Source organism: Aristolochia californica, unplaced genomic scaffold (genome assembly GCF_029961685.1).
Source record: "Aristolochia californica isolate CCGP_79_NKW_82.1479 unplaced genomic scaffold, dmAriCali1.0.hap1 SCAF_7, whole genome shotgun sequence".
Taxonomy (NCBI): domain Eukaryota; kingdom Viridiplantae; phylum Streptophyta; class Magnoliopsida; order Piperales; family Aristolochiaceae; genus Aristolochia; species Aristolochia californica.
The window spans coordinates 39,813,664-39,837,874 of record NW_027182268.1 but is presented as its reverse complement, the minus strand read 5'-3'; the positions used below and the strand labels follow the sequence as shown (position 1 = coordinate 39,837,874).

Here is a 24,211-nt window from a genome sequence, read left to right as displayed (position 1 = left end):
GGGAAACATAATTGCTCGGCTCAACTCTCTTCAGATTGAGATATACAAATCTTTTTAAGTGCACCTTATTCTGAATATCTCTCTCCTTTCCCTGCACGAGCCCTTTAAAATTTCTTATAGCACACATAAAAGAAAATTGGTCAAGTAATGAAATTTTTGAGAAGAAGAAGGAGATTGATTCAAGAACAAGATGAAAATGCACATTTAGTGACACAATATGGACAGAAGAACTAGCGAGCTATTAAGTGAAAGGGAAAAGGAGTAGGTCATTTCTATTTGGCGTTTGCTTGTTGTTTCTTTTGTTAAAAGAAGGGACACATCAAGAAGGGTTGCCCCGAAAGAAAGGTAATTTAATACCTTTCGTGTGTTTTGAATCTAATATAGTTGAAGTATATTATAACACATAGTGGGTTCATTCTGGTTCTATAATCCATATTGTTACTACCTTGCAAACTTTTTTAAATAAGAGAAAGCCCATGTAAAGTGAATGAAACATTTATTCAAGCAACATGATAAGTTCACATGTGGAAGCTATTGGGACCTACAGACTTATTACGAGTACTAGCTTTGCTTTGGATTAAAAATGAACATTTTATATTCTGTGTTTTTCCAACAATTTAATTTCTATATGATGGCTAGTATTATTGGGTGTTTGGTTCAATTCTTCTGGTATTTGTTTACTTTTAAAAAAAAACTCAATTATTATTGGCAATGGTACAATGGATGATGGTTTGTTTAAAATTCATTTAAATAAATTTTGTTTCTAATAGCTTGATGCTATGTATGGTGATGATGGAATTAAACGATGTGTCACGAGTGAACAAATTTTCATGTTGTAGCATTGGAGATTGGGACACATCTCCATTTAGAGAATCAAAAGATTAGTGAATGATTGAATTCTTCGGTCTCTTGAATTTAGAAAAAAAACATGGTGTTATTGAATATGGTAAAGACTGTGCTCAGTAACTCCAAACTTCCTTCCTCGTTGTGAATTGAAGCTATTAAAATAGTTGTGTATATTTTAAATTGATTTCCAACTATATACAGTGCCTCCTAAAATGCAATTTGAAACATGAAAAAATTGGAAACTGAGTTTAAATCATATATACATTTGCGGTTGCTTAGCTAAAGTTTGAGTTTATAATCTACAAGAAATGAAGTTAGTCCATAGGACTAGTAATGTCTATTTTGTTGGATATGCTAATAACTCCAAGCGATACAAATTTTGTTGTTCTTCCCATACTCTTACGTCTATTTAACCCAAAAATGTAATTTATTTTTTTAAAAAGATAGTGTGAGTAGTTGAAGTGGTCAACCTCAAAACACAGTTTTTTTAAGAAGGTCCCATTTCTGATAAAACTCACTCAACAAGTAATAGAATGGTTATTTACAGGTGGATGGGAAACAACCAGTTTTTTTATGTTCCATGCCTTTATGAGTATATTCAAGATTATCGTATTGAATAATAGTCTTTGCCACACATGGATCCTCTTACGCAACAACTTCTTGAAATGGTAGCTTCCATTATACACCAGTCTGAACAAGAGGTTTATGATACAACTTTGAGAAGATTAACTACAATAAGGAAAGCAATCATTTCTAGTGACTATGTGGTGTAGATTCAAGAATTTGACTATAATTTAGGTGCTGAAATGACCTTGAGATATTTTCGTTAGTGGTAACTAGTAGTAAATTTAATTTGTAGTATAATGCTATGAAGGATTAGATGAATTCTATGACTAACAATCAAGTTTGGGATCTTGTTAAGTTGCCAAATGGGGCTAGGGTCATTGACTATGAATGGGTCTTCAAGACCAAAGACTCATTAGGCAACATTAAGCTATATAAGGTCTGGCTCATTGGCAAAGGGTTTACATAGAAGGAAAGAATTGGCTATCGAGAAACATTCTCCCTAATTTTTAAAAAGATTCCTTTAACATTTTCGTGACATTAGTTGTTATTTTGATTTAGATTTGCATCAAATAAATGGGCAAAACACATTTTTCGATGGGAACTTAAAGGATGGGCTTTATATGAAACAACCTAAAAGGTTTACCTCAAACAATGGTAGTCATTTGGTTTGCAAGCTTAAGAAATCCATATATGGATTAAAGCAAGCCTCATATCAATGGTATTTGAAATTTTATAATGATATCTCTTCATTTGTTTTCTTTAAGAACATTCTCTGCCAATGCATATACCACAAAATTATATGCAGTAAAGTCATTTTTTTGGTCTTGTATGTAGATAATATTTTGCTTGCAACCAATGATATGAGTTTGTTGTATGTGGTGAAAGTTTTCCTCTCTCAATATTTTGATATAAGTGATAAGGGGGAGGGTTTTTATATTGTTGGCATTGAGATTCATAAATGAATTATTTGAGATTGTCTCAAGAAGCCTATGTCGATAAGGTATTTGAGAGAGTAAGCTTCAATTAAATACCATGGATCGAAGGCTTATTTAACCCATATATGGATTTCAGATGAATTTTCAAAAATCAACAAAGACAGAATAATTGCAAGTAAATTAATAAATAAATAGAAGAATCATGCTTACATTATACAAAATTGAAGCACATCCAATTATACATACATGATACACCTATAAATGCAAAGCATACCCAAAATAAATATGAGGAAACTATAAAATTTGTCACATTTCTTAATATTATGGGTTAATAAAGACATTAAATAAATTTTATTTTATCCTAATTAAATATGAAAAATACAACAACTTCCTTATGAGGCAAAAATATTATATCAACATACTTAAATTACATATTAATGCCATTTACACTATATGTGATCTATATGTTTATCAACAATACTTAATGTATGCATTTTTGTAGGAATAAAGATGTTGTGGCTTCTCAATTAAATGCATAATAAACACATGACATCATATCTACAAATAATCATAGATAAATCATCTGAGGCATACACTGTATAAGCATAACTTCAATTAAAGAATTAAAAATTATCGTGCTAAAATGTCTTATTCAGACAAAACAAAATACAATAAAAATACATTTAAATTTGGTTTAAATAAACTCTCATTATGACTAAAATCATCTTACTTATTAGACCTAAAAGAACTTAAATTATGTCTTGTAATTATATTTGAGCGTCAATTAAAATGATTTTATGCAACTTTAACTCATTAGTCCAATTTTACTTTATTTTCTTCGAGGCTTAAATAGGAGTCAAAAAGTTTTTTTTTCTAGGCATAAATCTAGGATTAAATAGGGTTATGGGCCATAGGCCTAGAAAATTGTTTTTCAACTTTAATTTGCACAATAAGAATTAATACTTTCAACACCAAAACTTCTACCAACAAAATTAATTTTATTGGTGGAAACACTTTTGCCAGCAAAATTATATTTTCACTAGTAGAAGTTTTCAAATCAAGTAGCAAAAATCAAATTTTCACTAGCAAAGTAAACTGGAAATTTCATTGGCAAAAAGTTTATTGGGAAATTTTTTCACTCCTCGAAAGTTTTTTGTACCAAAATTTCATGTCCTCTATTTTAAAAAATTTACATTCTTTGCTTGTAGAAGTTTTAAACTTTCCCATCAAAATCAAATTTTCATTGACAAAAAATAATTTTTTATTATAAATTTTCATTTATATATACATCAGATTGATTACTGTCTTTGAAATGAAAAAAATAAAAATCTTAAGTTGTTTTAATAGTTCACTAAATTAATTTTATGATTTTTTATTAACTTTATTTATAGTTGTTAGCTGTAGAGGATTAACTTTGTTTATGTTTATGTTTATGTCTAATAATATTTTTTTCAATGGAAAAGTAAATAAGATTCAATAAGTATTGTAATTTAATTATTTCATATTATATAATATTTAAAATTTTAGATTTTTTTTCATCGCATGATTTCGGATCCGGATAATATCCGAACATATCGGATTCAGATATCTGAGTTCAAATAATTTCTCGGGTATTCGGATTTTAGATTTCCAGATATCCAAAAATAGTTAAAATCCAAATTTCTAATATTAATTTTTTTTTTGATACATTTACACCCTTATATTTACCTCCATTTGATGTCGCAGTTTCCATGAACTCTTAGTTCTAAGGTTAGTCTCTATTTTGTGCTTCTTTATATTTTGTAGTCAAATGTAAATGAGCATCGCAATGTCAATACTGTGGAGTGTGAGCGTGTGACTGACAGACGACAGTCCTTGCAACTTTGACGCAGCTGCCCTCTGTGGTTCTTCTCTGCTACTCGTTTATCGATTATATTAATATTTAAAATTCAAATAATCGAATGCCGCACCAAAACCCTAGCAAAACCCTAAAGACAATTTTTATTCATCATTCCCCTGGACTCTGTGTCTCAAATTTCGTTGGCATTGTATGTTCGAATCGTAGCCAGGGGAGCGTTGATGGCGCTTCTGCTGCATAGGTTATTCTCAACGACTACTCTACAGGAGAGCTTTTCGAATATCTCACGCCACCCCATAATGGTATCAATTCTCTGTTCGTCTTTTCCTTTCTATGTTAATTTGCTCATTCTGGAGGTGTCTGATTTCTGATTTTTTCCTTCTTCTGAACGTTTTATGAATAAATACTCTGGTCTTCATTGCGGTACTATTTCCTTTGTTCTAAAATACCTTTTGATCTTATTATGCGTTTCGGATGGCAGCTCCACTCCAGGACGTTACAGAATCTTCCAGGGTGCTTCGTATCATATCCACTATTTCATAATGGTGGCAGAAGTCGAAAGTGCATTCATCTTACAGTTAAAACTGTCGAGGATGGTTGTGGTACATCCACAAGTCAATTAAATGGTCTCAGGCTACAGTTTGAGAATGGTTCTGGTCTTTTCAGGAGCCATTCCAATAAAAATGGGCATGGAGGCTCCGGGCTTTTGAATGAAACAAGTGCTGTTTTTGCTTCTAGGTCCCTTGAAGGAAACAATGGTGTTGGGCTGAACTTATTGTCCTACAGACTAATTGCGGGTAGGTTGTCTTTGTCTAGAGGTTTACATGGAGCATCAGCCAAGAGAAGTAATAATGTGTCCAAGAGAGTGGGAAGTAGTGGTAAAAGCAATTCTTCTTGTGACCTGGACCCGGTTCATGGAGCACAAAAGGCGATCAAACCATTTCCAGTCCAAAGTAGTATCAATGAGGGATTTCAGGTTGCAGATCCTAGTCTCACAGAAATGGGTTCAATAAAATGCAGCAAATCAGCTGTTAAAAGTGGTAATACTAATAAATCCAAAAAGCAAGGTGAAAAGAGTGGTAGTTCTACAGAAAGCACCAAACCACAGTCAAAAAAGAAACAATTGCCAAAATTTGAAGTACAGGATCAACAACTTTCTGTTGCCAAGGTTGCTTCTGCTACAGGTGACACTGAAGGTCCTAGCAGAAGTTCTAGGAAAAAGAAATCTACTGATACCGCTCAAACTTCTCGAACAGTGCCAACAGAGGTAAGCATTTAAGGATTACTTCATGCTGTACTGTAAAAAAGTTTTTTGTTGATTCTTGATTGGGACATTGTTGGAGGTTCATTTCAAGATTAGGCAGTTTGGTTTTTAACTAACTCTGCAGTTTTCAGATGCATCTAGAGGAGGTGACTCCGTTATCCTTGACAGATAACCAATCTAAGGGGTCACCTGGGTCATCGACGAAGAAGAAAAAACGTTTAAATCGTAAAATCATGGTAATGAGCTCAGATCAAATTTCCTCAAAACAAAGCAAGCCCATGGTAGCATGTTCTGATGAAGAAAGCAAAGAAACAGTCCAGTCAGGACAATTGATACCTTTGTATCCTCCTCCTGGCAAATCAGTTGTAGTGGTGGAATCTGTCACTAAAGCAAACGTTATTCAGAAGTACCTTGGGGACTATTATGAAGTCTTGCCTAGTTATGGACATGTGAGAGACTTGGCTGCGAGGTCAGGGTCTGTACGGCCTGATGACAACTTCAGTATGGTTTGGGAGGTTCCTTCTTCTGCTTGGACTCATCTGAAGACCATCAAGGTAGCACTAAGCGGGTATGGTTAATTATCTTAAATACTTCTTTCAGGTTGTAAAAAGCTCAGTGGTTGAAGAATAGTGCAACGAGTGACCAAAAAATAATTACCATTGATCATATGTCTACATGCATTAACTGATATGTAAGATTTCCATGGAAAAAAGTTGTTATGCAGCCCACTTGTTTGCATCATTCTCTGGACTATTCGTAAACTAAAAAGCTAGAAATGACAAGCTCCTGATGTCTAGGACCCTGCAAGTCAAAGTGGATGCTCAAGAATGAATAACATGAAAGGGCTATTATCTTTCAATTTAAAAAAGGAAAGGCTTATAGGTGTTAGATATGGCTATTTTTGGTGGCTAATCCATCAGTTCCTCTTGCATGATGTGGGTGACTTAGGGCCCATCATCAGAACCTTTAAGGAGCATCCTGTTCTAGCAAACTAAGATCTTTGCAAGCTTTGAGCCTCCTATGGGGTGATGATCTTAGAGTTACTCACTGTTCTCTAGGAAAAAAAGGTGGCAAGCTAAATGTGCTAGCTATCATTTTCAAAAAAAAATACTTGTATATGCCAAAGGTACCTTGTGTTTGTTGTAAAAATTTAAGTTACATCAATTAGGTAAAGAGTTCCTTGTTTATATATACATTCAATGAAAATAAATGGGGTTTTTAAGCATGTGCAATAAATGGGTGTCTTAAGCATTTGCTATATTCTGATTTTGGTTCAAGTATTTTCCATACTATTGAGCACTTTAGGTCTTCATCACGAATTGAATTGGAAGCGGAATTACTGATTACTCTTTTGTGTCGCTCTCTAAATGCTCAGAGCACAATATCTTATTCTTGCATCTGATCCTGATCGTGAAGGGGAAGCAATTGCTTGGCACATTACTGAGATGTTGCAACAACAAGATGCCTTACATGAAGGCATTACTGTCGCAAGGGTTGTCTTCCATGAAGTTACAGAATCATCAATCAAAACAGCACTGCAATCTCCAAGGAATGTGAATACGAACTTGGTCCACGCATATCTTGCTCGCCGAGCCCTTGACTATTTGATTGGATTCAATATTTCGCCTCTGTTATGGAGGAAATTGCCCGGTTGCCAGTCAGCTGGACGAGTCCAGGCTGCTGCTCTTGCACTGATTTGTGATAGGGAATCTGAGATTGAAGATTTTAAATCTCGTGAATATTGGACAGTTGAAGCTGAATTTCGAGATATGTCATGTGGCCCATCTAGTAGTGATGTATCTTATCTTGCACACATGACCCATCTGAATTCAAAGAAGTTGGAGAAATTTTCCATAAGCTCTCAGGAGAAGGCAAAGGTTATAGAAGAAAATCTTAATGCTTCAAAGTTCAATGTGCTCAATGTGAAAGTGAACCAGTTGAATCGGAACTCACCTGCGCCTTATATAACATCAACTCTTCAACAAGATGCTGCAAATAAGTTGCATTTTAGTGCTTCATATACAATGAAGGTCAGAGAAATTTTTTTGCTTTCGTGATCTTAGATTGTCCTTCCTAGACTCCGTCTAGAATCCTTGCAAGCAAAGAAAATCTATTTTACGCCCAAAGCAACATGATCTTTGCTTACAGGAAATGGTCTTCCGTACTGTTATATTTCTTACATGAAGCAAAAAGTTAGTTCTGCAGATTTGAATGAACTTCTTTTTGGAAAATGATGAGGATTTTTTTTTTTGAATTAAAAGATGTTAAAAGATGATGAGAATTTCATCGATGAAAAGGAAATAAGAATACAAGAACCTAGTTTAGCATGAGTTAGCTAAAACAATGATAAACCAACAAGAATTCTCTGAATCAGGGATTGTCCACAAAGAAAGCAAGTGGATGGTTGTTGTCTTTCCCTAAACAGAAAATACTCAAATTCAGTATTTTCTTGAAAACAACTTCCCAAAAATTAAAAAAAATAATAAATTTTTTTTGGCTCTAGTCTTTTATTCTTTTTCTCTCCTGTCCTTCTTCTTTTTATACTTTCAATTGTTGTGGTAAATTACATTAGATCTTTCTTAATCTTAGTCCATCATTTGTCAGCTTCTTTGCTAGATTGTATCTAATGCCTGTCATAAAAGCAAATATTCTGCACAGAAGATTGTCAACTGGAGAAACAAGAACTTGTGAACAGCAGATAGGGAGGAAAGGCTACTATTTGAGGGGAAAAATGCTCCCAACTGCCTTATGTTGGTTACTAAATAGGAAATTCCTCTTGCTGTCCCAGGGCACTACACCCAGGTTAAGCAATTTCTTTTCTTCTTTTTAGAGTAAAAGGACCTGTTAGTGCACAAGCAAAGTTGGAAGAGGAAGAGATTGTTAATTCTTTAGAGAAAGTGTCTAATATGTGCTCATGGAAATTTTGTTCAGAATTTGTTTTCCATCCTGTTCATGACAAAAAAATGGTGGAATTTCACTTTCCCTAGAGAATATTCAAGTGACATAATGTGGGATTGATGTCATCCTCCATCTCACCATAGATTGAAAGAAAAAAAGAGAGTTAAGTGCTCCTACCTATGCTTTTACTTTTCCATTTGCTCACGTTAATAAAAAAACACATTCTCTAGAGAAAGTGAATCGCCATGGGATGAACTTTCATTTTCTCACACCTTGGGTGATCTTCTTTCTTTCTGCACTAACCCCACCCCCTTCAAAAAGTAATGGTGTCTAATACTAGGAAAAGTGAATTCCATCCAAAATAAGAAACTTTCCTATTCTGTAGTCAGCTAAGCTAAATTTTAACTAGTTATTCTTTAATCCTAGAAATTATGTGAATCTCCAAGCGATGCTTCTATGTGTAGCACACTGAACCTTTTTTATGAGAAACCTTAAAACTGAGACTATGCTCTTTCACAGAGCAGCAAGTTCCTTTTCTAAAAGCTGAATTACCTCCAGTAAGTAGTTTCTTTTATTGGAGCTGTTGTGTATTGTCTTCTTGGAAGTGCATCTAATTGATACACTTTTCTGTTGCAACTAAACCTCTGGTGAATCAGATAATCAGCCCTGTATGTTATGTCTAAACTGATCTGTCTTGTGTAATGTGTTCTAGTTGTTTAATATATACAGTTCAATATTCTTGATTAGAATAAGGGGATTTCATGATTGTAATCAGTTATGTTTTTGGAAAATGACCTTGCTACTAGACACTTCCTGCTGATTTACAATGAGATTGAGGATATCTAGGTCAGTGACAATCTGTTGAACATTCACCTCAAAGTGCTCATCACCTCATTATTTCTTGGTAGTGGTGGAGTTACCTGTTAAAACCTTGACGTGAGCCAATAGATTAATCTCTTTTTCTAATCTTTTTGACTTTATGTTGTTTGCCACTCCTTTTTTAAAAGTATTTTCTTCCTCAGTCCTATGTTTTTTTAATTCTTTTACCCCTTTCTTTTGATGCCCCTGAACTTTTCTCTTTTAGATATGTTTTATTTTCATTGTCATTGAATGAACAATGTACTTGTTTAACTGCAGTTGGCTCAGAAGCTGTATGAGGGAGTCAAACTCTCAGACGCTGAAGCAACAGGGTTGATAACATATATGCGGACTGATGGGCTCCATGTGGGTGTCATTTCTCAGAAATTCTTGTTGACAAAATTGCTCTCTCTCTCTCTCTCTCTCCCCCCCCCCCTTGTGTCTCTTCAAAATATGAGAAGTTGGTTCTGATGTGTAAATTTCAAATGTTTCGTTTTTCTTTTTCTTTTTGAACAATGGATGATCACTTTTGGTTTTTATCCACTCTATGATTTATGTATGTTCTTTCTTCTTTTCATTGTTAAGAAACGATATTCCTTGAAGAAAACAATAATAAATTTTTGAAAAATGGTAAGATTTTGTTAAGAGAGTAATAAAATGAAACTCAAAGTGAGGGCAAAGGGACAAAAAAAGAAGAAAATCAACCTCCTCGGATATTCCTTCATATTTTTATTAGTTGAGGATATTTGTGGATCATTGATGATATCATGGACATATGTACCTAGTAGAGCTAATCATATGGCAATTTGTTATAGCAGTATTTTGTGTCTTGGATTGTTTGATTGCTTGTATCATATGATGAACACTTTATGTACATGCCTTGTACCTCTCCTTCAGAAGCCCATTGTGCATTCCTCAACTGAATATAAAGTCATTCTCAAAGGTTCCAAAAAAAGAAAAATAACAAATATATGCAGCCCAAGCACTCTGCAAGGGATAACAGTATCCCACAAAAGGAGTTGTGTGAGAGACCTGATGATGAATCAGCTACATGATTGTTGCCACAGAGAATATGATTTTTACATATTATTGCAAATATATAAAAAAGTGGATTTATCTGGTATTATAGCTATTGGATAGCTCTTAACTTATTACAGTGCAAAATTTGAGTTAATTTATTGCTTAGGTTCTTGTAGTTTCTCTAACTTTATTACTATTTACTTCTGCAGGTCTCAGCTGAAGCTGAGAAAGAGATCCAGTCTTTGATTATTGAGAGGTGAGGACTTGATTTTGTGTTTGAATATTGTGTAATTATTGATGGATAGCTCTCTTCTAACAAAATGATTATACCTTTGCTACCCTGTGATATTGCTATTCGAATTTTCTTCTGAAAGAAATCTGTATTTACATGCATTTTAAAATTTTTTCTGGTATTGTTCGTCACTGGGTTTTATGCCCTAATAAGTGGTTTAATTTTGCAAGTATGGCCTATTTCAAAAAAATATTGCAAGTATGGTGGTTGTTTCGGAGGAAAGCCTAAAATAATGGAAAAATGGAGTTAGAAGAGAAGGAGAAGCAAAAGGGGGAAAAGAAGTTGAGAAAAGCAGCAGAGAAGGCTGCGTGATTTGTCTCGAAAATCAAGACAATCCCTCCTTTATTCACTCAAGTGAGAAAGAAACTGAAAGGTCAAAAAGGCCCCTTAAGTACAACACTTCATATCTCACTCATAGCTTACTCTATACATCTCAGTTTGGACACTAATTGAAACATAGGCATGACATGTAATCTACCCTGATGATACATTATGATATTTACCTGACATGGGCAAATAACCAAAATACCCCTGATTGTGTAACTTAACAGTTTCCATAGTCTGCATTTTACTTGATCTACCTATTATTACTATATTGTCTTTGAGCACAGATTCTTATCAAAAGGTAAGAGGGACCAAACAATTGGTCCCTTTGATGTATGGCCCCAGATTCTCAGTTTGGATGAACAAGTTGATGTGGCTCTTGTTGGGGGCAGAGAGAAATATTTTTGATTCTGGAATGGACTAAGAAATGGTGGAAGATGTTGAAGCTAAGGGTTCTCATTTTGGCATTTTTTCGGTAGTAGCCTAGTCTAGTTATTCTTCAATTTTCTTTTTACAGCTCAGTTACCTTATGTATGTTTATATCCTTTCTTCTTTCTCTTCTGCAGTAGATATATTCTTAATCGTCCTTATCATCTTTTAGTAGCCTTGTCCCTTTTTTTTATGAAATTGAGCTTTATTAAAGAGCAAAAAGAGAACTACAACAAAAGTCTAGATACAACCACAGAATGTAAGGGATGAATCTGCTAAGGAATTTGCAGACCTCAGTACATGAGATCATACACTAAAAAAGAGAGAGGAAATGTCTTGGATATCCCGAAAGGTTGGCCAGTGGCACCATAGCTGTTCCAAAAAGGATGAGGAGCACCAAGAGATGACCAAAAAGGAGTTGCCTTCAATCAGCAAGGGCCCAAAGAAGTGGTCTTTGAAGATGATGAGATCTTGTAGAAGGGCCATGAGCTCGGCAAAGGTTGAATTGGATATGCCCTTCGGACCAGCATAAGAGGCAAGGGTGGATCCATCAGAGGAGTTGACAGCGCCTCCAAAGCCAACAGGGCTAGGGTCCCAACACGGGGGGGAGGTGCAGATCAGTCCTTCTGAGTGTGAAGCCAGGAGGATATTAGACCCGCGGCTCGGGAGGAAACATCCCTGCATTGGAGAATTTGCAACTAAAACGTCAGTTGTTTCGCTCAATCCAAAGGCTCCATGGGACGAAAGCAAGGCAAGTAGATAGCAGCAACTTCCCCATCTTTGGGAGCCGGGTTCCAAGAAGCATGTTGTAAACACCGAGAAGATCCTGAGGCAAGCACCCACAGAGCCTAACGTCAATAAGGATGTGATTTCAGACCTCCCAGGTGAAGGGGCAGTGAATGAGGATGAGGGAAACACTTTCATTGGTGTTCTAGCAAAGAGGGCAAATTGGCGAGTGGCTTGGGTTACCCCGTTTGCTGAGATTGTATGTTGTGAGGATCTTATTGTGGATGACAGACCAAATGAAGAAGTGGATATTAGGAGGATCGGAGAGCCTCCAAGCCACTGCAGCTGGATGGGGGGTCGGCAAAGGGGGAGAGTCCGGAAATGAGGAGAAAAGCCGATGAAACAGAGAAGGTCCCGCTATCATAGTTCCTCCAAATCAGTCTATCGTCAATGTGGGGGCGGAGATATCCTTGAGGCATTCAAGGAGCCCACAAACTTCAGCAAATTCCTAGTCCGTCAAGCTACGTCGGGGTTGGAGATTCCAGCATTAGCAACCGAGGCAGATGAACGACAGCTGATGTTAAAGAGGGTGAGGAAGCTTTCCCGGAGATGCAAGGGCCAGTCCACCAGTCGTTTCAGGAAGTAGTGTTTTGCCCATGCCCGATTGAGTGGCTAATGCCGGATTTGAAGAGTGGAAGGAGTCGGAAGAGGCTGTGCCAAATTGGGGAGAGGCGGTGCCGAGATCCTCCAGAGGTCCACCAGGGAGAAGAGAGTTGCAACTTGCTGGTAACCATGTTCTTGCAGAGGGTGCCAGTGGGGAGGTTGTATCTCCAGAGCCATTTCAGAAGGAGGATAGAGTTCATGTCGCCGGCTAGGCGAATGTCGTCCACCATGCGTCTTTGGCTGACAAACATCCTTCCACCCAACCAGATGGTACTTGAAATCGTCACTGGATCCCCACCATACAAAGCGACGCTTCAGACACTCAATGTGTAGAAAGGATAGATAGTAATTGGGAAGGCCAAAAATGCACAAATTTAGTAAAGTGAGGGGTTCAGCTTTTGATAGGAGATGACCCTTCCAGGTAGCAAGTCGACGTTCAATCCTTTCGATCAATAGGAACCCAGAGTCCCTTGTGAGGCCAGCAGTAAAAAAGGGGCAGTCCCAAGTAGGATCCCAGGAGGGAGCCAGTAGAGCAGCCAAGAAGGTTGGCCTTGGAATTGAGGGTGTTGGGGGCTAGGTGAAAGCCAATGATGGTAGACTTGGACCAGTTAACTTTTTTTCCGAAGGAGACCTCAAAGAGTCTGATTAAAACCTTGACGCGTTTGAGCTGATCAAAAGAACCCTCATAGAACCAAAGGGTATCATCGGCATATTGCAGGATGGGGATGCCATAATCAGAGTGTTCAGCCACTAGAGAGAGCCATCCAAGATCTTTAGCCATGAACACCATTAAGGAGAGGTATTTGGTCACCAGGTTCAACAAGTAGGGGGATAGTGGGTTGCCTTGTCGAATGCCACGAGACCCTGGGAAGTAGGCACATACTATCCCATTGATAAGGACGGAGTAATAGGCCAAGGTGATGCAGGATCGGATCCACAGACGCCATCGGTCACCAAAGCCGGAGCAAGCAAGGAGGTTGTCGAGTTAATAATAAGAGGAATTATTGTTGAGAGAGAACACCAACAAAGAGTTTCTGGTAATCAACATTTGAAGCTTCTTTACATAGATCAAACAACTACTAAAGAACAGATCTAATATTTGTGTTAGTGGGAATAGTCCCACAGAGATAAATGTAAAGAAAAATCCTTATTCTATAAGGTTGAGCAATAAGACTCTTAAATGATTAGTCATATTAGGATGGAACCTGCTCACTCTTAACATAATATCAGAGTCGAATATCTGTGTGGACCTTGGCCCAGATTGTGCCACATTGAGTTTGTTCGTTGTATATGTTGTCCATATCTCAGGCTTGTTATTTCTATATATACAAGCCTGGATGTGAGGGAGAGCTACAGTGGAAATAGTCCCTGTAGAAGTGTGAGATAAAGAAGGAACAAGGAAGAAGAAAAGGATAAAAGGAGAGAACTCAGAGATAGCAAGAGTGCAGCAAGAAATCAGTACTCGTTAGGGAGAGGGATCAACCTCTCTACTATTTTATAATCAGTTAATTGAAAAAAGATAAAAAGGTACACAAATGCTCCTCTACACTCAAAACCTTGTAACTTTCTAAATACATCTCAGAATCAAGTGAAAATTTGAACTACATACCCCCTATATAGAGATGAGCTTACTGCTAACATAGAAGGACAATTTGTCAAGTATAAAATGACCAAAATACCCTTCTTTATATATTTCAACAATCCCACATAAATAAATGTCAAGAAAAATTCTTAATCTATAAGGTTGAGCAATAGGCCTCCGAAGCGGTTAGTCATTTTGGGATGGAACCGGGTTCAATTTGAATAACTTGAAATTTGAAATGTTTTCTTGGTATTTTCAAAAAGTTTCCTTAAAGTTTTAAAAAATGTCTTCAATCTGTTCCTACAGTACTTAAACAAGTTTCTTTTTTATTCTGAAAAGGTTTCCGGCTCCAGCAATGAGTTTCTAGGAATCATATTGTGAAGCTTCCTTTCCTGTAAAATTTTATCCACTGTTCATGAAATAAAGGTCTCTATGAAAACATGAACAGAAAATGAACATGATTTAATCTTTTTAATCATATTATTTTTTTTAAATGCTTTTTAATCATATTATGTTAGCTGACATTGAAAGTTGCCTCTATTAAGATTGTTTGACTTTGTTATGTATCCGTGTTCATTACATATAGGTATGGGCAGAATTTTGCATCAAGTGGAGCTAAGCATTTTAAGAGGGTGAAGAATGCTCAAGAAGCCCATGAAGCTATTAGACCAACCAGTATACAGCGCTTCCCATGTAATGCTTCATTCCATGTCTAGTTTGCAATTTTTGTTTCATTAATCAACTCAATAAAGTATAGAGTTTAGGTTTTTCTATTTTTACCTTTGCTTTTCATGTATGTTCTATTCCTTTGGTTATGCTCAGCAATGCTGGTGGAAATACTTGATAAGGATTCTTTGAAGCTATACACCCTTATATGGTCCCGAACAATTGCATCCCAAATGGTACCTTGCATAATGGGACAGGTTTGTAGCCTGGGAGCATGTGCTTACTTTCTAATAAGTCAGCTAAAATTGGGACTAACGTTTAGTGAAATTCTTGTATGCGAATTTGCTAAACATTCCAGATACACATAGATATTGGAAATGCTGAAGGAACAGTTCTTCGTTCAGCGGCTTCGAGAATTGCTTTTCTTGGATATCGTGCAGTCTACAAGGTAATTTATTTCCATTGGTCACCTATTTTATTTTATTTTTACTTTATGAAGATACATATGAAAGTATAGATGTGCTTCAATTATCATATTTTTTGTATGATTTAATTCATGCTTTTAGTATTTTCACATTTTTGGAACTGTAGTTAGATGGTCATTTCATCACTATAAGAACAGAAACTGAACTCTGTTCATAGATTCTGTTGCTAGACATAATTCTTTATGAAGCAGTCTAATAGCATATATATGGAGGAGAATCATTTCAAGAGAAAAGATATATGGTAAAATATAGCTTGTAATTAAGCTTAATTTGCTTCTGTGACGGACTTGCAGATATTCTAGTACTTTTCATAGAGTTTTTTAATGGTAGAGATGATGAACTGTAAGTTTATATCCAAGATATGCTGCTTGAGAGCATATTTTTGATGAAATTCATCCTTTAGTCCAACAACTAGACTACGAGGAAAGTTGCCAAGGTGATGTTTGCTGGCATGTAACTGTGATATGCCCATTTTCTCATGTCTCTTTACTAAGAAATGGTATCTCTGAAATTTCTTTTTTTGTCCTTTGTTTGCTTACCAATATGTTAGAGGTGGTACATTAATTCAAATAGAGGGGCCTAACACAGTCATACTCTCCAAGAAAAAATTGTATTTCTTTGGTTAGTAAGATCCAAAAGGTCCACCACGACAAAAGACAGATGCATAACTGGTATTTAGTGAACATTGTGCGTCATATAGCTTGAAAGTGATAGCTTCAGAAGATAGAAGGTTTAATGTTTGTTCACCTGGAGAAAATAATTAGATTGTTGTGAGCAGTATTAAAAGGGTGTGCATTCAAAGAAGATCTGTTAGTCTTTTCAAATTAGGAAAAAACTAAGTCATAGTAAAATTTTAGGGACTAAAACCAGTACCAAAATATTTCAACATTAAAATGAGTATCTGTAGTTGATTAGAATGGAATGTTTAATGAAAATCCCTACCATTTTCTTTTGACTCTGTTATGCTGCTTGTTTGTTTGTTTTGGGATAGCATCAAGATGTTGTTTTCTACAAATTTTATAGGACAAAGATGTGTCAGCTATTGATGAAAGTGATAATGAAGAAGACATCCTGGATGGAGCTTTCACAGTTCTTGGGGCGCTGAAGGTAATAACACACATATATTATTGTGCACAATATTATTATTTTTAGCAACCTGTATTTTTCATTTCCAGCTTGTACATTTTGGTTTGTGAACTGCTTTTGTAATGCTGTATGGAATTTCTTTTTCTTTAATTAACCTATCCTATGGGGATGCATAATTTAGTTAGATCCAAGTACAAGCTGAGGGACATAAATCCATACGTCTGATGCTAATGACCAATACACATTCTAAAGAGCAAAATACCCACCCACCTGGCAACACACACACACACACACACACACACACACACACACATACACACATACATACACACTCACAGCATTCTTAGGACGGACTCAACAGTTTCTTTTTTCGTCTTGTTTACTGTGCTCTCTTCAGTATCACGGATGCTACTGTGAAGTTGAGAGCCCTTTTACAGGGTATTTGACTGTATGTGGAAAAATGCATCTTTAATTGCCGAAGGAGACTTCAGTTGGGTCAATCTTGAAGGAGACTTAGTTTTTTAGTTTATTTCGATGAAATTGAGGATTTATGTAGGAACTTAGATGTGTCTTGGCAGTACAACTCAGAAGTACCACTGGCATTGCCGACGCTTTGGCTAGGGAAGGTGTTGCCTGAACAGTTTCTGATGTAAACTTTGAAACTGCAGACTTGGCTAGACAGCTGTTGTCCAAATATTTAGCTCTTGATGATGTTTATGTCAGAATGGGAATGAACCAGTGACATGCCAAATTGGCAATGAAATATGCTGCTTTGTGTGTACTTTATATCTTTTCATCATTGATTTGAAAGCTTCAAAATTTTTATAATGTTTTTTTCAGGTCGGAGATCAAGTGTGTCTAGATAAGGCAAATCTTAAACAGCATCATACACAGCCTCCTCCACGCTATTCCGAGGGTGCACTTGTAAGTTTCCTCTAACATTTTCAGTGAAGTGCCAAACTCTGACTTGATCAGATATCCACTTTGTCTTGTCATTAAAAATAGAAATAAAACTTGTCAAACAGGTGATTCATTGTTATATAAAAAGCCTGAATTTTTATATAACCGGTGACTTGTTGCATTCCTTGAAAATGCAAGATTAAAATTGTGACATCCTCAGGTGGAAAGGGGCAACTACTACTGGCAGGAATGTTGCATGATCTATTTTTGTTAACCATTTTTTTAAAATTTTCATCATTTGGTGTTAAAGGTGAAAAAGTTGGAAGAACTTGGGATTGGCAGACCATCTACTTATGCAACAATTATGAAAGTCTTACAGGTACTTGTTCATTTTTGGTAAAAATATTATCATGTGGAGGATGTTCGTTTTTCTCATTTCTTTGTGATAAATGCTCATTATTTTGCAAAGCATTTAGTCACCTTTCAAAAAATGGTAGTCAGCATTCATTCAATGATCATCTTTCTAACTTTGGATTTCTTGCGGAACAGGACAGGAACTACGTGACTGTAAAAAGTCGAGTTTTATTTCCAGAGTTTCGAGGTCGCATGGTACGTATAGCCCCATGTTTTCCTCCGTGAACTCTTTTACCTGTTATGTATATTATGCTTTCCTTCTCAAAAAAGTCTTATACTTTCCCAGTTTTTGTTAATGTTAGATGGCACATATATCCTTCCAATTTATTCTAACACCAAGACAAACTATTGAATGAAACTACCTATTTTAATGACTCTGTGACTATGTTTAGACAATGATGATTGGCGGACCCCGGTTACCTAATAAACTAACTATAAAACTCTCCTATAAGCAAACTTGTGGGAGAAGGAGAACCTCCTCCCTAATAAACTAACTATAAAACACTATATCCCTATGAGCAAACTTGTGGGAGAAAGCCTCCATTTCTGCTTCTTATGGCATTTGGCAGCTTCCTTCTCCATGAATCATCTTCATCTTCTTAGCTGCTTGTGATTAGAATTATTCTCCACCTGGTCCTCGACTTCTTTATTTTTTCATTGAGTGGTAGGGGGTGCCTATTGTCTATTCCTATATGAAACACCCTACCACAATATGCTGTGGAATCAAGTTTGGTTATTTAGGAACCATGATACTCCCATATCCGGTGTTCCTCCGACGTGTAATGTCATGGATAATATATTTTTTACCATTGTGGGGAACTACAACTATTACTGTTGAATGGGAAAAGTTCTCACATTAAAAATGAGAAGTTAATGGGTTATAAGATTGAGCAATAAACCTCCTAAGTGGCTCGTCATTTTGGGATGGAACTGGGCTCAACCTAAAAAATTCAACATGTTATCAGAGTAGGTTGTGTGTATGGGCCAATGCCCAGTTTTTGCTTCCCAGGTTATCTGTGTGTTGTGAGCTCCATGAGGTAGGAGTCTATGTGCCCTATTAGATCGTTTGTGCCCACATCCCGGGTCCGTTATGTGTCAGCTTGGATTTGAAGGGGAGGGTTGAATGAGAAATAGTTCTACATTGAAAAATATGAAAAGAAAAGTTAATGGGTCATAGGGTTGAGCAATAGGCCTCCTAAGTGGCCAATCATTTTGGGATGGAACCGGGCTCAACCCAAAAATCTGACAATTACTAAGATATATATGTGTCACTGGTGATATTAGTCAAAGTCCAAATTAGCTTCTTTTGTCCCTATAGTTATCTTTCTATCCAAATATATACTAGATCTCCTACCTATCAGTCACAGACTTGATTCATATAGGAACAACCCACCAAGACATCAAGGATTTTAAGATATTTTATTCAAGCATGGCACCAGTAGGCAATGAACACAAGGACCTTAGCTCCATTTCAAAGTCCTATCATCTATGTTGCATTTCCAATACACTGAACTTCAGCTGTTCTTCACTTGGGAAAGCCTCTTTTCTTGTGGTAAATTGTGCTTTATCTGTGCTTCTGACCAACCACTCAAATCTCCTCAATTCTGTGAGACCCCTCAGCACTTGACAATGGGTCTTTAAAATGATCACTTTCCAAATTCTCAAGATTCTGAATGCTATGAGCCCGTGAAACACTTCTTACGTCATTTATGCCTTCGTCAACCACATTAGTTGCATAAAGTGTAACCCTTTAGCAGAAAAAGGCCCAGAGCCTAAAGTCTAAACCAGGTTCCCATTGCTTAGTGCACTCAACAATTTTCCCCATACTTTATTTTTTCTTGAAATTATGAATACTATTTTAGGTGTCTAAGTATCTCCATGCAAACAAGCAACACATTACAATGTGATTCAGTACCTGCAAATCTCTCTGAAGACTTGTTATGTTTGCCTGAAACATGTGTAATGCAACTAAACAAAATTTTGAAACATGTTTTTGTTGGGTTAGACTACATAAGGAGTCTGTCATCTTTTAGTGCCTAATCTTCTTAAAAACTTTTTTTTTCTTTTTGTTCTTGTTGTTCTTATCTCTTTTTTCTGTTTACAGGTGTCAGCATTTCTCTCAGACCATTTCTCAGAGGTGACTGATTATAGTTTCACAGCTGACATGGAGAATGAGGTATTTCCTTCAGCTTTAAAGTATTTTATCCATTTTCATTGATATTTGTCTTAATTTCTTATCTATAGTATATATTGGCAATTGTTTCTTTGCTCTTGCCAGTTTATATTATTCTGGACAAATCAATCTTCTGGAGTCAGCCTTCTTGTAAAGATCGACAACCATGCAAACTTTTTATACTCTATCTTGGAATAGTGATGAACATTTTGTATCATCTAAAAAAAAGTAAAATTTTGATAATCTTTACTGTTACATATTACACTGGTGAGAAAAAAAATATGGGGAGTATTACAGACCAAAATTTATACAATATGAAGGATGGACAAAACTTCATATCAATATGGAAAGTCTGCAAATGATTCTTGATATTTTTTAGAATGTTGCTAGAGTCTTTTCTCCTATCTTTTAAGTTTACCTGCCATTTATATATAGAAAATTAATGGTATACCTTTCAGATGTAAAATAGCTATGAACATAAGCATACTTCCCTCTTTTATTTTAATTACCTTGAAAAAAATTTAGTATAATGAATGAAAATTTTAAAACATTTTTTAAGAGAGTAATTTAATAACTTTTCTTCTTCATTTCAAAAAAAAAAAAAAAAAAACAACTTTTGTTCTTCCATTAAGGTATGCAAAGAGTGTTATCTAATTTGTACATTAGACTCCAATTATATGGCTTTATTTGGAGTACAACATTTAGCCAGTCCTATACAGAAAGACAGTGTCTAAGAGGGGCTTATTTGAAACTACCTTTTAATCATTGTAGAACAGTACTATATACATGTTTGATATGCATAGTATTAGGTTTCCCAAAGTAATTTTGCTGCTTATCTACCTTGGTATGAAGGCATAGGGTTGAGTAGGTAGACTCATTAAGGTATGCAAAGAGTGTTATCTAATTTGTACATTAGACTCCAATTATATGGCTTTATTTGGAGTACAACATTTAGCCAGTCCTATACAGAAAGACAGTGTCTAAGAGGGGCTTATTTGATACTACCTTTTAATCATTGTAGAACAGTACCATATACATGTTTGATATATATAGTATTAGGTTTCCCAAAGTAATTTTGCTGCTTATCTACCTTGGTATGAAGGCATAGGGTTGAGTAGGTAGACTGGGCTATGCCTCCATTCAAAAATTTAACCATGAATACTTACCATTGCAAGCATTTGCAGTAGTCGTCTTTGATATTCAATCAATTTAAGTGACAATTGTAGGTACACAAGTTATTGTCTTATCTTTTTTCGAAAATTAATCATTTATTTAGCATATTGAGGCCGTGAACAAAATTTCAGTAGGGTACTTGCTACTATAATATGTGGGTGCTTTGCATTTGATTTCCGAACCTTTACAGTGATGAAGAAGTACATTATGCATTGTAAAAATACCAAAGAAAATCCTACGTACGCATCTTCACAGATTTTCTTAGTCTGTAACATTCATAATGACTTCCTTGACATGTTTGTCCTTTTTATAGTTAGACAATGTCTCTGTCGGGAAGACTGAATGGAAGGGTCTCTTGAAAGATTATTGGTCGCGGTTTAGCATGTACTGTGACCAGGCTAGCAGAGTTGATATTCGGCAGGTATAGATTCTTCCAGTATTAGCAGCAGAAGCAGTTGACTTCATGCTGCCTCATTAAAGTTTTTTTTGTCTGATCCCACAACTTATGCTGACTCCAGGTCGAGAAAATGTTGCAGCAAAGATTTGAAGGCTACTTGTTTGGGTCCCTTCCTGACAAGAGTAGAAGTTGCCCAAGGTATTTAACTTTAAATATACTTCTCCATGCTGTACAATCCAGAGTTGTGAGAATGAGTCTGGACTCCTGTTTAACTGAATCTCGCCAGAACCAGAGCCCTGGACTAGCAACATCTTCTTTGACCGTTTGAATTTTTAAAATAGAAATTAAGTTGTCTTAAGTGAGAAGCATGGAACTTAGAATTCATGACCTTTCAGAGCAAGGATTAATATCTAACCACCATAACTGTACCAGAGCTTGTGCAAGAACAAGCAAAGAAATTGTATATATTAAAATTCAAACAAGAACCATATAGAAAGAATTTTTAATCTTATTATATATGATAATATTGTACTGGTTCAACCAGTATTTGAACTGAGTTACACCAGGTTGAATTGGAACCAGCCATTCCACCTGTTTAATGGCTGGTCAAGTCCCTATAACATCAGTACAACCTCATTTGAGAGTTGCTCTGGAGGGTCAGTCAACTTTTCTTTAATTTTCTACCCAAATATCAAGGGTAAAATTTTTAAATAATGTAAGTAAATATTGGCAACTTTCATGTCAACAGAAGAAAAGAACACATCTCCTTCCCTTACTGTCTTTTATAACATGGCAAATTTGATGCAGTTGTCAAGATGGCACATTGATCTTCAAGGTGAGTCGGTTTGGTGCTGGCTACTTTATTGGCTGTGATCAACATCCCAAATGCAAGTATGACATTTTTTTTCTGGCAATAATTTCATTGTTTCATGTAGCACAGGCATATCTGTCCTCTTACTAAATTGCTGTCACTATCTGCAGAGAGTGTTAGTTATCACTGTTCCCTGAGATTTTCATATTTGTTCATTTTGTGAAGATAACCTGATTTATGATTCAGAACTTTTCAAAATCAAAGCAAGAAATTAACATTTACGTGACCGTAATGGTGCATAGGTACATCGCCCGTACAATACTCAATGATGATGATGAACCAGAGATTCAAAAGCCAGACAAATGCTTTCAGCCAAGACTTCTAGGTCTCCATCCTGGTTCTGAAGAAAAGGTTGATAGTTTTTCCCGTCTTCTGCAAATGTTAAAGTATTGATTTCTTACCCATCTAATGTGTCAGAACGAGAATTATGTATGTCCTTTCACATTTCAGATATATTTGAAAGATGGTCCCTATGGATTCTATATCCAACTTGGTGATGATAGGAAGGGATCCTCACCTAAAAGAGTTGCTGTTCATCTGGTATGCTTGATCTTTCTTTAGTGTGCGTATATACTTCTATTTGTCATATAAGTACGTCTTTCTAATAAGCCATTTGGAACATGAGCTGCTGCCCTTCAAAAAATTCATTGATCAGCATAAAATACATATTGACGGAATTCACTTACTAAAACATCTAGCATTAAAATCTCTAGTGAAGCATCTTCATGCATCTAAAAACAAGCCCAGGACACAGGTTGCTCTCAAGCTCTAACCAGAGGTTGTTCACCTCTTTTTGTCAAATGCTTGCTGTCATAGGCAAAAGACATGGACTCCATCGCCCTAGATGATGCTGTTACATTGTTGAAATACCCTATAACCATGGTAAGTACCTCTTATCTTAATCAGGTTTCCAATATTGTCATTCTTTTGATTTCCTTCTGATTGTTTACGTAATTGGTTTGCCTCTATCCTCATTCATTTTGTTAAGTTAGCTGCTCATTATGACTAATATCTTCTTATGACTGCAATTCAGGGGAAGCATCCTGAGGATGGTCAACCAGTGATTCTACGGGTGTCAAGAGTTGGTTTTTCAGTTAAACATAGGCGCACCATTGCTACTGTTCCCAAGGTAATCTCTCCTCCAATGTTTTTTCCCTTTTATGCATCCAGCTGATTCTGAACTAGGTTTTCTTTAACTTTTGTATATTGATTTTTCCTTTTTTTGTCCCTATCTCGATTGAAGTATATGTGGTTCCCGGAGGTCTCTGTTTTCTTTTTAAGTCTTCCTCACTCGTTGTGGTTATGCTTTTAATGTGATCCCAGAGCATAAATCCTCAAAATCTTACATTGGAGAAAGCAATAAAGCTTCTATCAAGCAAAGATGCCAGACAAACTGGTCGACCCAAAGGGAGACCAAGGGTTGAAGCAGGCTTGGATGACCTCTTCTCTTAAGCAAAAGGCAGCGATTTTTAGTGTTGCAGCAAAGCCAGCACACTCGAAGAGGTGATGACTTGAGCATCTTGTCCGAGCATTTCTCAGATTTTGTGATTTTCTGGCAATATCCATTTCATTAAAGTCACCTTAAGGTAACTTCTGTGCCTGCTCAAGCAGGAATTCATTTTTTGTGTTGGATGCTACTCTCTAAATTTTTCACATCGAGAATTATTTAGTTCACCGGATAATGTGTAAGGTTGCAAATGTTGTACATTAACGATTTTTTATACAGAATAAGCTGCATTCAAGATTGTAATCTACAAGACATTTAAGCACTCTAATCATTTTTAGTTCCTCATTATCCTCTGCAG

The 24,211-nt window shown here is 36.1% G+C and overlaps 1 protein-coding gene across 1 annotated transcript; it reads left to right on the top strand.

Moving 5' to 3' along the window:
• Positions 1-4,304: 4,304 nt before the first annotated feature.
• LOC137937116 (uncharacterized) lies at positions 4,305-24,167 on the top strand. The gene is made up of 22 exons (XM_068782180.1): positions 4,305-4,487; positions 4,667-5,452; positions 5,581-6,017; positions 6,825-7,479; positions 9,485-9,571; positions 10,435-10,481; positions 14,828-14,934; positions 15,064-15,164; positions 15,266-15,355; positions 16,416-16,499; positions 17,319-17,402; positions 17,689-17,757; positions 17,928-17,987; positions 19,897-19,968; positions 21,452-21,559; positions 21,657-21,733; positions 22,343-22,426; positions 22,649-22,757; positions 22,857-22,946; positions 23,223-23,288; positions 23,440-23,535; positions 23,730-24,167. The coding sequence occupies exons 1-22, from the start codon at positions 4,407-4,409 to the stop codon at positions 23,856-23,858; spliced, it is 3,519 nt and encodes a 1,172-aa protein (XP_068638281.1). The 5' UTR covers positions 4,305-4,406; the 3' UTR covers positions 23,859-24,167.
• The last annotated feature ends 44 nt before the right edge of the window (positions 24,168-24,211 follow it).

What these genes read in the sequence shown, in the direction of transcription:
- LOC137937116 (XM_068782180.1), top strand. Translation starts at nt 4,407, where the DNA reads ATGGCGCTTCTGCTGCATAGGTTATTCTCAACGACTACTCTACAGGAG. An exon ending in TGCGGACTGATGGGCTCCAT is followed by an intron (nt 9,572 to 10,434) that starts GTGGGTGTCATT and finishes TTACTTCTGCAG; the next exon opens with GTCTCAGCTGAAGCTGAGAA. An exon ending in CAGTTCTTGGGGCGCTGAAG is followed by an intron (nt 16,500 to 17,318) that starts GTAATAACACAC and finishes TGTTTTTTTCAG; the next exon opens with GTCGGAGATCAAGTGTGTCT.